The sequence below is a fragment of the Epinephelus moara genome, chromosome 7, assembly GCF_006386435.1.
Source record: "Epinephelus moara isolate mb chromosome 7, YSFRI_EMoa_1.0, whole genome shotgun sequence".
Taxonomy (NCBI): Eukaryota; Metazoa; Chordata; class Actinopteri; order Perciformes; family Serranidae; genus Epinephelus; species Epinephelus moara.
Genome location: NC_065512.1, coordinates 19,874,658 through 19,890,370, shown reverse-complemented (window position 1 = coordinate 19,890,370; position 15,713 = coordinate 19,874,658). Strand labels below are relative to the sequence as shown.

At 42.4% G+C, this 15,713-nt stretch overlaps 1 protein-coding gene and 1 long non-coding RNA gene across 6 annotated transcripts in view; one reads left to right on the top strand and one right to left on the bottom strand.

Moving 5' to 3' along the window:
- Nucleotides 1–15,713, top strand: part of frmpd4 (FERM and PDZ domain containing 4) — a 46,188-nt gene that overhangs the window by 28,467 nt on the left and 2,008 nt on the right. For 3 of the 5 annotated variants that reach the window (XM_050048150.1, XM_050048152.1, XM_050048154.1), the window contains exons 3-16: nt 349–509; nt 1,171–1,291; nt 3,767–3,812; nt 5,818–5,922; nt 8,019–8,126; nt 8,527–8,658; nt 9,222–9,341; nt 10,228–10,364; nt 10,676–10,802; nt 11,078–11,167; nt 11,283–11,465; nt 11,631–11,754; nt 11,840–12,817; nt 13,330–14,538. In XM_050048150.1, the coding sequence (XP_049904107.1) occupies nt 349–509; nt 1,171–1,291; nt 3,767–3,812; nt 5,818–5,922; nt 8,019–8,126; nt 8,527–8,658; nt 9,222–9,341; nt 10,228–10,364; nt 10,676–10,802; nt 11,078–11,167; nt 11,283–11,465; nt 11,631–11,754; nt 11,840–12,817; nt 13,330–14,538 (3,641 nt within the window). The remainder of the gene's footprint in view (nt 1–348; nt 510–1,170; nt 1,292–3,766; nt 3,813–5,817; nt 5,923–8,018; nt 8,127–8,526; nt 8,659–9,221; nt 9,342–10,227; nt 10,365–10,675; nt 10,803–11,077; nt 11,168–11,282; nt 11,466–11,630; nt 11,755–11,839; nt 12,818–13,329; nt 14,539–15,713) is intronic. The other 2 variants (XM_050048151.1, XM_050048155.1) reach the window with 1 other exon arrangement.
- Nucleotides 504–8,966, bottom strand: LOC126392650 (uncharacterized). Its single transcript, XR_007570202.1, has 3 exons — nt 8,913–8,966; nt 3,765–3,829; nt 504–607 (listed from the first exon to the last, which is right to left on the bottom strand). It is a non-coding gene; the product is annotated as an uncharacterized LOC126392650 (long non-coding RNA).

The following is a 15,713-nucleotide window of genomic DNA, read 5'->3' as shown; positions in this document are numbered from 1 at the left end:
TGCTGAATACATTTCTGTCAACTAATGGATTGATTACTGTTTCAGTTGCAGTTGACATTATTGCACATTAAAGGTCATCAATACTCAAAATTGAAATCGCAGTTTTTTAAATGTTTGCAAGAGTCTACTTGTACTCAAAATCAAATCTATCAATCATGTGGTGTAATGATCAAATACATTTTCAATACAGCAAATATTGGCAATGCCATTTTCAAATTCTTTTGGTGTAAAATGTTTTGAAGGTGAAAAATGTTCTGTTTTCCCTGATACACAAAACTGCGTACAAAAGACAGTGCTTTACAGTATAACAGACTAAAACAGGAAATATCCTTTTTATTCCTACCACAGCCACGTCTCCCAGAGCAGCTCCCTGGAGGAGGTTCGTCTGGACGGAGACAAGTTTGTGCCACCAGCGCCACGGAAGGTGGAGATGAGACGAGACCCAGTGCTTGGCTTTGGATTTGTGGCAGGCAGTGAGAAACCTGTGGTGGTCCGCTCAGTCACACCAGGTAAGGAGCCCCAGCTGTACAGCGAGCTCTAATACAACAGTGACTCATCCGATCCATGGCCATTATCAACACATTCCCCCGAAGCAGATGAAATCCTCCTTAAAAGTAGCCAGGAAGGAGAGAGGACGAGCCAGTCAGCCTGTAGTTTACGTTGATGATTCATTGATTTTAACAGTGCTCAATGAGTAAGCATTCATTAGAGCCTTGAGCCACAAGACAGGAAAGCAAGAAAATCAAGACTAATGGCACGGCTGAGGACAGTTTGTACCACTTAAAGAACCCCTCCACTAAAAAATGTGGTTTTTCTTATGTTTATGTCTCCTAAATTGTCTGACCTTGACTAAACTGACTTGTATCTATGCAAAGTTTGTTACCAGAGAGGTGTTTAACATTTCTCTATATAGCTCCTTTAACGCTAACCCTAGCCATCTTGATGTGCGCTGCTCTTTAATTGGTCAGCCTAGAGCTAGTGGTGCTGTGCCAGAGAAACCGGAGGCCAGGTCCAGATTTTCTCAGTGAGGGAGAAAGAGTAGATCTGGCTCCTTTTTAATTGTATTTATTTATTTATTTACTTTTTGTGTGGGAAAACCACGTTACACAAAATATTAACCATAGCAGAGTATTTTTCATACTTTAACTCTTGTTTGGTGTGTGCTGGTAGGGGGTCCATCAGAAGGCAAGCTGATCCCAGGAGACGAGATCATCATGATAAATGATGAGCCAGTCAGTTCGGCACCCAGGGAGAGGGTTATTGACCTTGTCAGGTATGACAACACACTCAGGTGAGATGCCATTTGCCTGCTGTTGAACCTGTTGTTGATAACTGTACAGTGCTTATAAAAGTATTCACCCTCTTTGGAAGTTTTCGTGTGTTATTGACTCAACATTCAAAGCAGAGTTTGATGGGGTTTCTTTTACACTGATCAACAGAAAAAAGATGTCACAGTTACAGCATCTTTAGCTTCTGTAAAGTGAAATGTTTCCCAGTGAGATGGAATATTTAATTGGTGCACAGTTAAAAGAGAGATTTAAATCGAATCCTTCACATTTGACTTGACAGCTAAACGGGGGCGGGCTTAGTTTAGTGCAATATGGAGCTGCAGTTGACTGCTGTAGCTCCGAATCAGGAGGATGATGAGGGAGAGATGAATGAATGAGTTAATTAGATGAATGAATGAATGAATTAGACCTCCGATACATTGATTTGGAAATGAAAAGAAAGTGGGTGTGTCATAACAGTGAGGCCCTGATGGCATTAGCTGACAGGATTACTGTATCCATCAGGAAGAGAGACGAAGCACATTGTATGCTCCATGTAAAGTTAGTTGCTAAAGTAGTTTAGTGTGAAATGCCTTGCACATAGTCTGTAGTTGACACAGATACCATTTTCTTCAAGTAATTAAATTCTAGCCAGTAGGCTTGTAACCACGGCATTTTGGGGAAACGATGACACACTGATGTACCATGTTCTTACTAGCTAACTAACTTAATCTTAGCTCTTTGTGGATAAAAGTTGCAGATTGAATGACAGTTGGATGTCATATTATTGGTTGAAACTGGATGGTACTAGCTTACATAAGCATGTGCCATATTTTGTTTTACAGAAAGAAAATAGACATTAAAATAAGAAAAAAAAAGATTTAAAAAAACATTTTTTTTAGGCGCATATTGTTTAATTGACCTTTCGCTAAGCTCCATCCCTTTGTGATGGATCGTCAAGCTGCTGGAGTAAGCATGGAGCCCACACTGTAACTAACTGCACTCCCTGAGGAAATATGTTTTTGAGAGAAGCAGACAGAGGGGTCTACAGTCTGTGTTTGAAGGATATATCCAGGATGTCAAACTGACTCAGCAGCAACAACAGGTTAAAAAGACAAAGGCTACAGATCACCGAACTATAGGCTACAGATCACAGTGTAAAAGTGAACCACTACATCACTGCTGATCGCCACACAAGACAATGAATATAAAGGGAAACTTTGCTGATATTCAACCAGCTGTGTGGCATCACAGTGTGTGCAGATGAATGGTGAACAGCAGGGATTTCCAGGGGAAGTCAAACAACGTTCATCTGCACACACTGCGTTGACACAGAGCTGTTTGAATATCAGCAAAGCTTCCCTGCTTCCCTTCACTGGTTCCTGTACAGCAGGGTCGGTCTTTTTTCCACTGTTATAACCATTAAAGAGCAAAAGCAGCATGTGTATACATTCAGTAGGCTATATCTTCAGTAGCTAGCTAGCTAACCCTACACTTTTCAGGGTTTGATTTTGGTTTTAGAACAGGGAAGAAGCCTAAAAGACTAAAAAGACCTTTTTTTTTTTATTTCATCTTGACTTTAATGTCAAAGTGAGAATATATAAATAATCAATGGTGCAGCCAATTGGCTTTAGAAGTGACATTATTAATTAAATCTATGCAGTCATGGGGTTTCAATCAAATGTATTGTAAATATATACAGAATTGTGAAGTGCACCATGATGACAAAGGGCCAATCTAAGCAACTCAATCAGCAGGTGATTGAAAAGCACAAATCAGGAGATACATTTTAGTGTCAAAAAGACACATTAAATCACCTGTGATTCAGTGCTGTAAAACAATAATACATGAAACTTCCACGGGAGGTTAATACTTTACTTAATTTTAACAAACAATTTAAATAATTTAACTCCCTCTCTCAGCTTACTATTTATGGACATATTGTAGGCATTTTTTGCAACAAAAAAAAAATCTCAACTTTTTTCCCAGTATTTTTATTTTGAAATTCTGTAAAAACAAATATTTCATCTGGACAGATAAAATATATTATTGTCGCCACCTGCTCCATTCGCCACAATTTAGCTGAATGCTGGTGTTGATGTTTTTTCATGCGTCTCATTAAATTAATATCACTTAAACAGCTGAGTGGCTGGCTGTGAGCGTTTGGTCCTCATACGACCTGTGCGGCAGTCTGTAAACAGTACATTAGCACGGGGAGAAAAGTGCCCCTGTGGCCACTCCTTCACTGCTCCTGTGGCCTTGAATGGGCTCGGTCTCTGCAGTAAAAGTCTGCACTGTGGAGGCAAGACGGGGCTGCCAGGAGCATCACCAGGACACAATGTTCCTCGTGCTACTGTCCGCCTAAAAATAACAATAACTGGAAGAAAACTGAAATATTTCCAGATCTCCCTTCACCACGTTTCATTGGTTATTTTGTTTTGTTTCAATCTTTTATCAAAAATTATTTATTTTTTTGTGTGCATGTGTGTGTCTTACAGGAGCTGCAAGGAGTCCATATTGTTGAGCGTTGTTCAGCCGTACCCAGTAAGTCTCTCCGTCCTCTATGAATGAAACAGAGCACATTCCATTAGGCTGTTTGTGTGTTTGGAGCTGATTATTTTGTTGACTCCATGAAAGCAAGTCATTAATCATGCCATATGTTTGTGCTGGCACTGTATCAGTAATGCCTGAGCTGAGTGTTACAGCCCCGCTAACTCAAAGGGAGACCAATCACTGCAGTCTTTCCAAGTCTTCTCATGTTGTAGCGTCAGATCCTCTCAAGACCTCAGACGAACCTGCCACATCAACATTTACTAGAGTCACGGAGCGCCAGATGGTTGTGAACACACAGTGCCAGGAGCATATATTCGGCCTTTGTTTACAGTTCAAGAAATAAGTCAGTGGAAATGTGAATTATGCTTGAATTCATTCCAGAAATAGATCAACATCATGAGTGCGAGTGCACAGAAACCTACCTACTCCAAAATATATAATGCCATCTGATAATTCTCTGTACACCCTGACAGTAATTATGGTGTTTGAAAGATGTACTGTTGAAATAAATTCATTCATTGTGCATTTCAATTAAACATTTTGTTCAGTTTACTAGGCGCTACTCTGCAGTGTCAATGGCCCTCATTTATCAATCCATCTTACAAAGCAATGTAGGTTAAAACGCAGAAATCATCTATGTTAGAGTTTGCGTGTGTGATTCATGAAACGTTCTTATCTTGCCAATTAAAGCGTAGGAATGATCAGATGTTGATAAATGTGGCAGCTGAAAACAGACGCCATTTACATATATGCCCCCAGTATAATCTGGGTTTACAACATAGAGACACATAATACAGCCAAAAGGAGAAACTAGAAATGGAAATACTGACATCCAAGATCCAATTTAACCAAGAGGTTTTATTTGGCAGCTTGAAATGTGGCTAAAACAGTATAAAAGGCACGCACATCCCAATGTCCACCGGAGTGGGTGCTGGACCAAAGAAATGTCCGGCTAAGTAAAAAACAAGTAAGTTATTTGTTTTTATTTAGCCTGAAAAGTGGCGTCAAAGGAAGTCAGAAAAACACAGTATAGACAGAAATCACTGCTGCGGTCAACAGCGTTGCAGTAGAAAATCACCCTCGAGGTTGGAATGTTTAATATAAACATCCATAATATCTACTAACCTAAAGCCTACATATAGTAATAGTATAGTGTATATATTATATTATATAATATTGATATTGTTATAATGAGCATATAAAAGCTTGTAACTGACCCAGACAGAGGAGCACGTGGCCTCACATTATCAGGTGTGCTTCCATTTTTGGGCATAAGATGTGGCTGAGGAGACATGCGTCTGAGCTGGACACTGGTAAAAATGTAATCACCTAGGCGACTACTATTAAAATAATTACGCTGTTTCAGGGTTTATTTATTTCTTTTCATGCTATTTTTAAAAAAAGAAAAGTTTCAGATAGAGCCGGGCACTGGTGGTGTCCATCCTTCGGTCAGCCTGGAGTCAGTCCGACAGAGCCAGGCAACTGCAACTTGTGATAGAGGGCGCACTTCCATATGGCGATTAGACATTTTTAAGTTATTAAATATGTGGCCGCAAATAATTAAATGTCAGAATACGGTCTAATAACAATTCTCCACCTCAGCCAGATTCACTTCACTACGCTGAAGTTCACACTGTCTCAAACTTTTGTACATGAGCTGAGGCCGGACATGAGATTTGATCGTAGCCACAGCTCACATCCACATTGATAAATGCTGAGCTTTGCGTGGAAATGACTGCATACCCACGTTTGTGTCGTATGTTCGTATCACAAATGAGAGCCATTGACACACAGGAAGGTGAGGGTGTCCTCTCACAGAGCCTCTCTTATTTTATCAGCACTGAGCAGAGAAATGGGAGGTTGTCATGTTTCAAGAAGGGAACATGCCCTTGAATTGTGTGGAGCTGAGAAAATACATGACTCATCTCTAAAGGAACTGATTGTCCTTTAAATCTCTGTGTTTTTTCTTCTTCTTCTTCTTCTTTCCCTCTAAAAGTCACCCAAATCGGCATTCATCAGCGCAGCCAAAAAGGCCAAGTTAAAGACTAATCCTGTTAAAGTTCGCTTCGCTGAAGAGGTCATCATCAATGGCCAGGTCCCCGTAAGTCACACTAGACACTGATTCATTCTGTGCACATCAAGGGTCTGAACACGGGACGACAGCGACCGACGTGAACTCTAAAAGCAGGCGTAGAGCAGAGGGAAAATATCAGAAATCACTGATGGTAAAATGGAGACATGCGTGAGCAAGAACTAGACCACCTCTTTTTTTCTTTTCATCTCTGGGATGAAATAAAGAGGATGGGGGTATGACTGACAGAGGAAGGGGAGTCACTCTTACTGAGAGCTTCCCTGATTGGTTTTCTAGAGAGCAACCATAAAGTAAGGAGACTATTAGGCAGCCATATCCTCTTAGCAAAAAGGACAGCATCATACATAAACCAGAGAGCAATTACTAAAGAAGATGCATCAGTGTGTTATTTTGTATTACCTTCACTACCATTTTAATGTCATGGAAATCAAATCAAATGTGAAAACATACATGTCTGGCATTTTGGTAAATATGCTAATTTGCTTTCCATGAGAAAATCTCATACTCTCATACTTGCCTCATATCTGAGAGGACTGTCAACTAACCAGTTTCCATGGGAGAGGGGAACTGGATTTATGCTAACCAATCACTAGAGACTAACATCTGCGCATCAATCTAATGTCTCTTTGAAGGGCAGGTCCACCATTCTGTTTTTCAAATGAAAACTCTCACATGGCCATTATCAAAAAGCAATGACACAGGTGACAGCGCTAGTACTAGGGCTAGGGCACAGCCATTAAGCAGTGTAGCCTACTGCTGTGGACACTGTGTTAGTTGGTTCCTGATCAGAGGCAGCAGTAACCAGTAAATTGTGTGTTCTGCACTGTAAAATTACTGTTTCTGTGAAAGGAGTCTGTTGGCTGTGGATGGGGTGAACTCTTCCAAGCCACCAGACTCCACTGACAGAAACAGTAATTTTACCTCACAGCACATGGGAGTTGCTGGTCTATCGCCGACCTGATTGCTTAGTTTGTTTGTGTTGTTGTGTGACTTTCAGAGCCGAACAAACATAGTGTCCACAGCATTACAAGGGTTTAAGTAGCAAAAAAAAAAAAAATAGAAAGAAATCTGTCAGGACAAGCTTTCGGATTTCGGGTTTGAATATTTCAGGAACACAATTGGACAGCAAAAGAATGATATAAAACCTCAAATAAATAAATGGAGCAGCCCCTTATGTCCACACTGACACAGTATGCCAGTGTGGCCAACATACTGGTTTTGTTAGGTTTAAAGAATGGAGCAAAATGAGTAAAGTAAAAACACAGTGATGGAAGATATGGTAAAGAAGGGTTAACCACAACTTGACAACAGTGTTAGCCCTGCCTGTAGTGCTGATTCCCCCTGCAGCGTTCAATGGGTCAATCGTTTTTTCAACTCAAATAGTGCTGTTTCATGTCACCATGCCAGACCAATCTGTCAATTCGGTGGAGTGAGCGAATTCAAAGGTCTGTACTGAGGCAACTCTCATACAGTACTGTATCTGAATACAAGGCTGCAATCAGGAGATTATCTTAGCATTTAAACCTAGAAGCAGGGGAAACAGCTTGCCTGGATCTGTCCAACGGTAAAACAAAAATCAGCCTAAGAGCACCTTTTAAAGCTCACTAACTATATGATTAATTAAACCTGTACATAAGTGTATAAAAAAGACACATTGTGGTTTAACAGGGGGACATGTGCCTAACTATTTCTTGTCTGGATGTATTAACTTCCCTGAGATATGATGTGTCAATTAGTGAGCATTAAAGGTGCAGGTAGGCGTATTCTGTCACACACAGAGCTCTGCTACAAGTTCCTATGCTGAGATAAGCTCAGTGTCTCCTGGTTGTTGCTTCATTATTACCATACAGATAAAAGGGTGTATCAATCCTCTCATTCCAGCACGAAAGCAAATAAGTGTATTTCTCCAAAATGTGGAAACTCGTTCTTTCATTTCCCTCAGAGTTACTTCCATATTGAGTTTTTGAATGTGCAATAATTTTCTCCCAGGGGTCTTCCAATTACAGAATCCCCTCCCCCACAAACTTTAACTACAGTGTATAAACATCTTACAATTTAAAAAAAAGCAAGAGTTGTTAATCAAAAGATTCTTATTCCATCCTCAGGAAACAGTGAAGGACAACTCCCTTCTCTTTATGCCAAATGTTCTGAAGGTGTACCTGGAGAACGGGCAAACTAAATCATTTAAATTTGACAGCAGCACATCCATTAAGGTAGGTGCCGGAAAGAACCTCGCTTCACTATGAAATGCAGTAGCGTTATCTGAAGTGATGCTCAGTTTAAATGTTGAATGTTATTCACAGTTGCACCGCACATTATGAAGTGCAAAGTCCTCTCTTCATTATGGCCTTCGGGACCTCATCTGAACCAAAATAATGATTCAAACAAAAAGCATTTTGAAGCTAATACTACTGTAGCAGGGAGTTTTTGGTCAGCAATTCACATTTCATTTTTTTTTCCTGTTGCAGTTGATGCTGTATGTTCAGTTCGTGTTTTTGCGTGTGTTGAGCAGTGAAAATGATTTATGGGTTTGGCACTGAGCTGTGCATGAGCAGGCTGCTGAATCTGCACGGTTCTCATTTTGTATTAACTATGACTTTGTCTGTGTGAAAGGACGTCATCTTGACCCTGCAAGAGAAGCTATCCATTAAGAGCATCGAGCACTTCTCTCTGATGCTGGAGCAAAGAGCGGAGGGGTCTGCCAGCAAACTCATGCTCCTGCATGAGCAGGAGATGCTAACTCAGGTAACACGGCTCTCTTTGGCGCTACTTAATAGGAGAATGGAAATTAAATTAGTTTGAAAATGTCTAAAGAAATAATTCGACATTTTGGGAAACATACCGATTCAAGGTTAAAGAAGATCAATACATCTCTAATAGTCCATCAAGAAAACCACTAGCTCTTGTAGTTACATTTTGGTTTGTATATAAACTAAAAGGAAGAGATAAAGCATATTAATCAGTGATTCTTAGAGGGGCTAGTAGGTGGATTTCTTTACCTTTGGATGGAGCCAGGCCAACTGTTTCCCCGTTTCCAGTCTTTAAGAGTCTCCTGGCTCCAGCTACATCTGTAACATACAGATAGAGAGTGGAATTGATCATCCCATCTAACTCTAGGCAAGAAACCGAATAAGCTTATGTCCCTGAATGTCTAACTATTCCTTGAATCCCTGTCCAAATTGTGTATTAATCCTGACTGACTCCATGATGTTAGTGAATGTCAAATGTTGCATAATGCACTGTTCCTGTTTGCAGACGCAAACACTTCACTAATGGGACCCTCGTTATCCTCTGACTTTGTGCTCTAGGTGACACAGAGGCCAGGGTCACACAAGATGAAGTGCTTTTTCCGCATCACGTTTGTCCCAAAGGATCCCGTGGACCTGCTTAGGAGAGACGCAGTAGCATTTGAGTACCTCTATGTTCAGGTGATTATCAGAAGGTACCGATAACACTTGAAGGGACGGTTTATCCCCAGATCAAAAAACGTATTTTATCTCTTACCTGTAGTGCTGTTTATCAGTCTAGATTGCTTTGGTGCGAGTTACAGAGTATTGGAGATATCGGCTGTATAGATGTCTGCCTTCTCTTTGAACTGAACTAGATGGTGCTCGGCTTGTGGTGCCAAAAAAAATACATTTGAAAAACTCAACAGCAATGTCTCTTTCCAGGAATCATGACCCGCTTGCTCAAGATAATCCACAGACCTTGTTTTGAGCAGCACAAGATGTAAACATTAATGGCATCCTCCTCGGATGAGCTGTAACATTAGCTAGCTCAGTGAGGCTAGGTGCTAGCAGTAGATGCACGCCTCCTTCTACGCAGTGATACAATTGGTGGATGTAGTTTGGTAGAAAGAAAATAGTTCCTTGTGGAAAGAGACATTGCTGTTAAGCTTTTCAAATGTATATTTTTGGCACTTTGAGCACTACAAGCCGAGTGCCATTGAGTTGCATTATATTCGAGAGAAGGCAGACATTTGTGCAGCTGATATCTCCAACACGTGGCAGCTCACACAAAAACAATCTGGAGTAATAAGTAGCACTACAAGTAAGAGGAAGACTATGTATTTTTGATTCTGGGATGAACTGTCCCTTTAACACATGCAGTTTTATTTATGGTGAAAGTTTAAAGAATCACAGTATGCTAATCTGAAAACATCTCAGACCTAGGGCCTGTTCGAGACTTTAGTCTGTGTTAATGGCCTCAGCTAACACATGGTAGCAGTAGGTGTGTTGTTGTCTTGTTGTTCGTGATAAGAAATGCAACTGAAGTGTAACCTCCTCCTGTCCTGTCCCTCTCCGACTCCTCCAGAGCTGTAATGATGTGGTATTGGAGAGATTTGGGTCAGAGCTGAAATACGACACGGCGCTTCATCTGGCTGCCCTGCAAATGTATATTCTAACCATCAATACCAAGCAGTCCCAGAAAGTTTCCCTCAAGTATATTGAGTAAGTAAGATTGGATTTCACACTGCGCCATGCAGGCTGAAATCTAACTGTGAAGTTATTTGTTGTTTTATTAATAAGTCCAGAATGCTCTCAGACAATAAAACAATAATGATCTCGCTGGCATTGTTCTACTGCAGTAGCAGAAGATACATCCCTGCTGGTTAGTTAATGATTCTGATTGTGCCCTGTCAGTTAATCAATGTACCACCTCTGGGTGAAGTATATCGATCACCGCTCAGGAGTGATGACTTGACTGTTTGTCATAGTGATCGAGTGACCTTCTCTAATCTTTATGAATTGTGGCTCCGCAGGAAGGAGTGGGGTCTGGCGTTGTTCCTGCCTCCTGCGGTGCTGTCTAGCATGAAAGAGAAGAACATCAAAAAAGCTCTCACTCACATCCTCAAAACCAACCAGAACCTGGTGCCGCCTGGTAAAAAGGTAGAGTGAGCCACCTTTTTTCCTTTGCCTCTTTTCATCTCTCTCTGTCTCTCTTTGCCTTTCACTAAATCTGAAAAGACTCTTTACCACCACCTAGTGGAGAAGTTGGTGAAGTAATCCAAAATAATGATGCTGGGTGGTGGCTGCTTTAATGGATAATGTTGCACTCTTTTTATAAGACTCAGTTGAACATTACATTCTGTTGTTAATACCTTTATTTAAATAATTCCATCATATATTTCATCCTATGTGTCTTTTTTTCTTCCCCGTTCCAGCTGACTGCCCTGCAGGCAAAGGTCCATTATCTGAAGTATCTCAGTGATTTGAGGCTGTATGGAGGACGGGTGTTTAAATCCACACTAATTGTGAGTCAAACCATCTCTCACATTAAATGCAGCCAGTGTGTGACACAAGAACATAACGTTTCACACAGTGTTCATTTGCATGCAGAAAGTTTTATCTCTCTCTTCCCTTTTACAGCAAGGCGAGAAGCACACGGAAGTGACATTGCTGGTGGGGCCCAAATATGGCATCAGCCATGTGATTAACACCAAAACAAACCTGGTTGCACTTCTGGCCGATTTTAGCCACGTCAACCGCATTGAGATGTACACAGAAGATGAGAACAGGGTTAGAGTGGAACTACACGTTCTGGACGTAAAGGTTAACAAACCCTCTGATTTTTACAAAATAAAGGCATGTGCTGACTTTCTATAATTTCCCCCAAATAACAAAGTCTGCTCAGCAGTCATTTTAACTTTGTTCTGCAGCCCTGCTTTCCCATTTATTTCGTGCTCATTGTCATTTGCTTATCTGCCTCTTTCACAGCCCATCACTCTCTTAATGGAGTCTGTTGATGCAATGAATCTGGCCTGTTTGACTGCTGGCTACTACAGATTACTGGTGGACTCTCGGCGCTCCATCTTCAACGTGGCCAAAAACACAGAAACAAGTATGTCTGGAATGATCACAAGATGACTCATCAGAATGTGCTGTGTTTAAATAAACCACTTTCATCTTTTGGTTCCTCTTTGCAGGCCATGCAGCAAGAGTGAAGCAGACCTACCAGGCCATCGAGTGTACATACAGCACACCCCATAAAGGATATGAAGACAGAAACAACCAGAGGTGCAGCCAAGAGTATTCTGACCAGGAGTGCGAATACCTCGACCACGGGAGATTGGAAGGCCAGCCAGTCTACATAACCGAGATCCACCAGCCCCAGCACACAATGCACATGTCAGAAAGAGCAGAGTGCTGCAGAATCCCTTGCACCCAAACTTACCTCAACCTCCCCAGGCCCAAACCCCAAGACTCCTCCAGGAGTGCAAAGGTCTCCTTCATATTTGGAGATCCTCCCTTAGACAGTGTAAACCCCCAAAATCTGGGCTACCAGAGACTGATGGACGAGGGCCCAGAGATTCTAGACAATCACAGCCACATGTATAGGCGTCTCGAAGAAGACTATAAGATGATGGATGCCATAGAAGACGGGGACGAATATCCGTACTCCACCAAAATTTTCGGTCCTGGTGAATGCATCGAGGAGCCGCTGCTGCACGATATTTGCTACGCAGAGACAACAGATGACGCAGAGGACGAGGACGACATCAGCTGTGAGGAGGACATGGTGATGAGTGACATTGACAAGCCCATGTTACTCTCACTCTCAGGGTCCAGCGATGACATCATCGACTTGACCTCCCTCCCTCCCCCGCCGGAGGGTAATGACGAGGAGGACAATGACGTACTGCTGCACTCTCTTAACCTGGCCATCGCTGCTCCTCCTCCCGGCTTCAGGGACAGCTCGGACGAGGACGAGCAGCAAGGGGCTGGGACTCGGGCCCAGGGGGCTTGCAATGATATCCCAGTGTCTCTCATAGATTCAGTGCCCACTCTCGGCGCGGAGGGCCACGGGGAGCCTCTAAACGATGCAGTGGTGTCCACCTTACAGGCACTCGAGGCCCTCGCTGCATCTGAGGAACAGAGTCCAGCGCAGTCAGAGAGTAGCACAGGTTCTCCTTACACTATTGTAACATTCATTCATTAACACCACACATGTTCCAGCCATTCACTTTTGATTTGTTGTTGTTGATTTTTTTCAATAAAGCCCATTTTGTTCTATGTTTCCATTTGTGTGAGTATTTTTTCATTCATTTCAGCATATGTGTTCATTACATTCAGTTTGGCAAGATTTGTTGTTGTTTTGTGGATCATTTTGTTTGTTTTCACAATTGCACACTGCAAAATGTCAAATGTTGCTTATATAGACAAAAATAATTATTAATAGTTATCCATATTATGCTAATTTTAAGTCTTTGAAAGTTTATCAATATTTTATAAATGCCATAATTTTCATTATCGTCTGTGTTTTTCTTCAGTAATCATCCACTTGTTTTCTCCCCTACACACTGCATTACATTCTCATTACCATGAACTATATTTGACTCATTACCTCATCTGTGATATTACTCATGTGCCTCAGATGAAGTTGTTAATGAAGTGTTTGTCTTTCTGTGGCACACAGGTGTAGAAATATCACGAGCATTTAGTCCTGAGTCCTCAGATTCTGGCAACGAGACAAATTCCTCTGAGATGACAGAGAGCTCCGAGCTGGCCACTGCTCAAAGACACTCAGAGAGCCACCTGAGGATGCACGCAACCATGACAGAAGGGTACCACACTGTGAACGAGGAAAAGGCAGAGGCCAGTACGTCTACTGATGGCGGCGCGGGAGCTATGCAGTACAACCCCCAGGAGCATCAGGATGAGGAGGCAAAGTCATCTGCTGTCGCCTCCTCCCAGATTTTTCACTCAGATGGCGGTGAGATGGAGCCAGAGACAATGGAAATTAAATCAGTCAGTGAATACTTCACTAAGATGCACATAGGCTCGGTAATGAGCAGGCAGAGAGGGAAACAGAGGGAGGCAGAGAGCAGAATCCAGGGAGAGACCTGTGAATCCTCTGACAGATCTCACATGACTTCTCACGACCCAGCTAGAGAGGAGCCCCCTCATCTTGTTGGGAAGTATAACGCTTTCACTGTGAGAGATTCCTACTACATGAATCAACTTGATCTGGGGCGAACTCACTTTAAAGATAGGCATCAAAAATGGCAGCAGAGAGTGCCCGCAAACAAAATGGCAGAAAATCTCTCTCCAGAATGTGTGAATGACTCACAGGCTTCCCACGCAGACAGGTTGACAGTCAAGGGAGAGAAACAGGACTCAGATGAAAGGAGCCAGCAGTTAAATGCCCATCTCCAATCTCCATCCAAAGGGTCCGTCCTTGCAGAAGGAGATGGCGCTTCACAGGACAATGAGCAGCAGCAAATTAAGATTCCGCCATCAGAGCAAGACGTCACAAGGTTATACGAATGCCACATGAGCAAGCGCATGTCATCGATACAGAGTGAAGGCGTTCATTCTCTGCAGAGCTCACAGTGTTCCTCTATAGATGCCGGTTGTAGCACAGGCAGCAGCAGCTGCGTCACTCCCATGGATTCTCCCCTTTGTGCCACAGACAATATGCATGTACTGTCAGAGTCCTCGCTCAAGGGGCTGAGTTATGTTACTGCCGAGGAGAAAGCTTATGGGCCCCAAGGTCAGGGGAGGGTTGGCCATCCCATGGACCCCACCCTGCTGAGAAAGATCCATGCAGCTACTAGTGCCGAGCCCGGGTTCGGGATTACCCGGGATGGCAGTCACCGAATGCCCAAGATAAAAGAAACCACAGGTAAAACTAAACAGAAAGGTGCTCTCTCTTATCTGTGTCTGTGTGAGAGCATGAAACAAAGTCAAACATTGCAGGCAAATAAGGTTAAGAATATATTTTAAATGGTCGGTTCATTTTCTCACTTACTTGTGGTACCTAGTCATCAATATGTCTTACTTGAAATCATGAGTCTACAGTCATGCTATTGTACCAGCTCTATGAGGCTGTACTTTGGCACAGCAGTGCTTTAGACTCAATACCAATGCCGACGCTAATATTCTGAGGTTAAGCCATAGGTTGTATAAAAAGATGGACAACACATCTCCACTTACTCCCACTGTACAAAAATGTAGCCAAACCCAGTTATAGCCGCTGACATTATGCTGGTGACGTCATTTGGAGCCAGAGTGTGCACAATAACAATCCCGACTGCACTGAGTTCCCACCCATACATCCATCCGACCAATTGATTGCGAGCACACTGACTGGCACAATTAAAACCAGTCTTAAAAAAACAAACACATGAACATACATCAGCGTGATGTAAGGCCCATGTCTCATCCACTGACATGGAGGGGACGGGGGTTATGACCTATACTGCAGCCAGCCACCAGGGGGGAATCAAGATGTTTTGGCTTCACTTTAAGGGAGCTGTCATGTTGACCATCATTTTTACAGTCTGTGGGTTAAGCAGGTGTAATTATTAACATGTTGACCATTGAACTTTAGCATGTAAAATATATTTATACTTTGTTGAGCACCACTACTTTTAAATCCATTCCTGCCCTTATTTTAGGAGATTTCTCAAACCTGCTTTGTGGAAGTTTTGTTTTGAGAGTAATTTCATAAACGCTGTTGATGCATGCCTATGATGTATGCCTGCAGGTGAGCTTGCCACATCGCTCTTTCAAGTCCTCCTGTGCAAACATTTTGCCTTTAATCGCTCCTCTGCTACGGCTCCCATCACTCCTTAGCAATGGAGCTATGGGGAAGAGACCATAGCTCTGTCGCTATGGTCTCTTCCCCCATTCTTGCCCCATTAAGCTCTGACTGGTTGATGTAAAATGCATCGTTTCCACTGCGCCATCAAGGGAAAGTTGCCACAGACACCACAACTCCAGTATACTGCATAATACAGAGAGCCTCTCCTGGCAGTAATAGGCTTAATTAGCATTGTGTGAACTCATTTGGCAAGG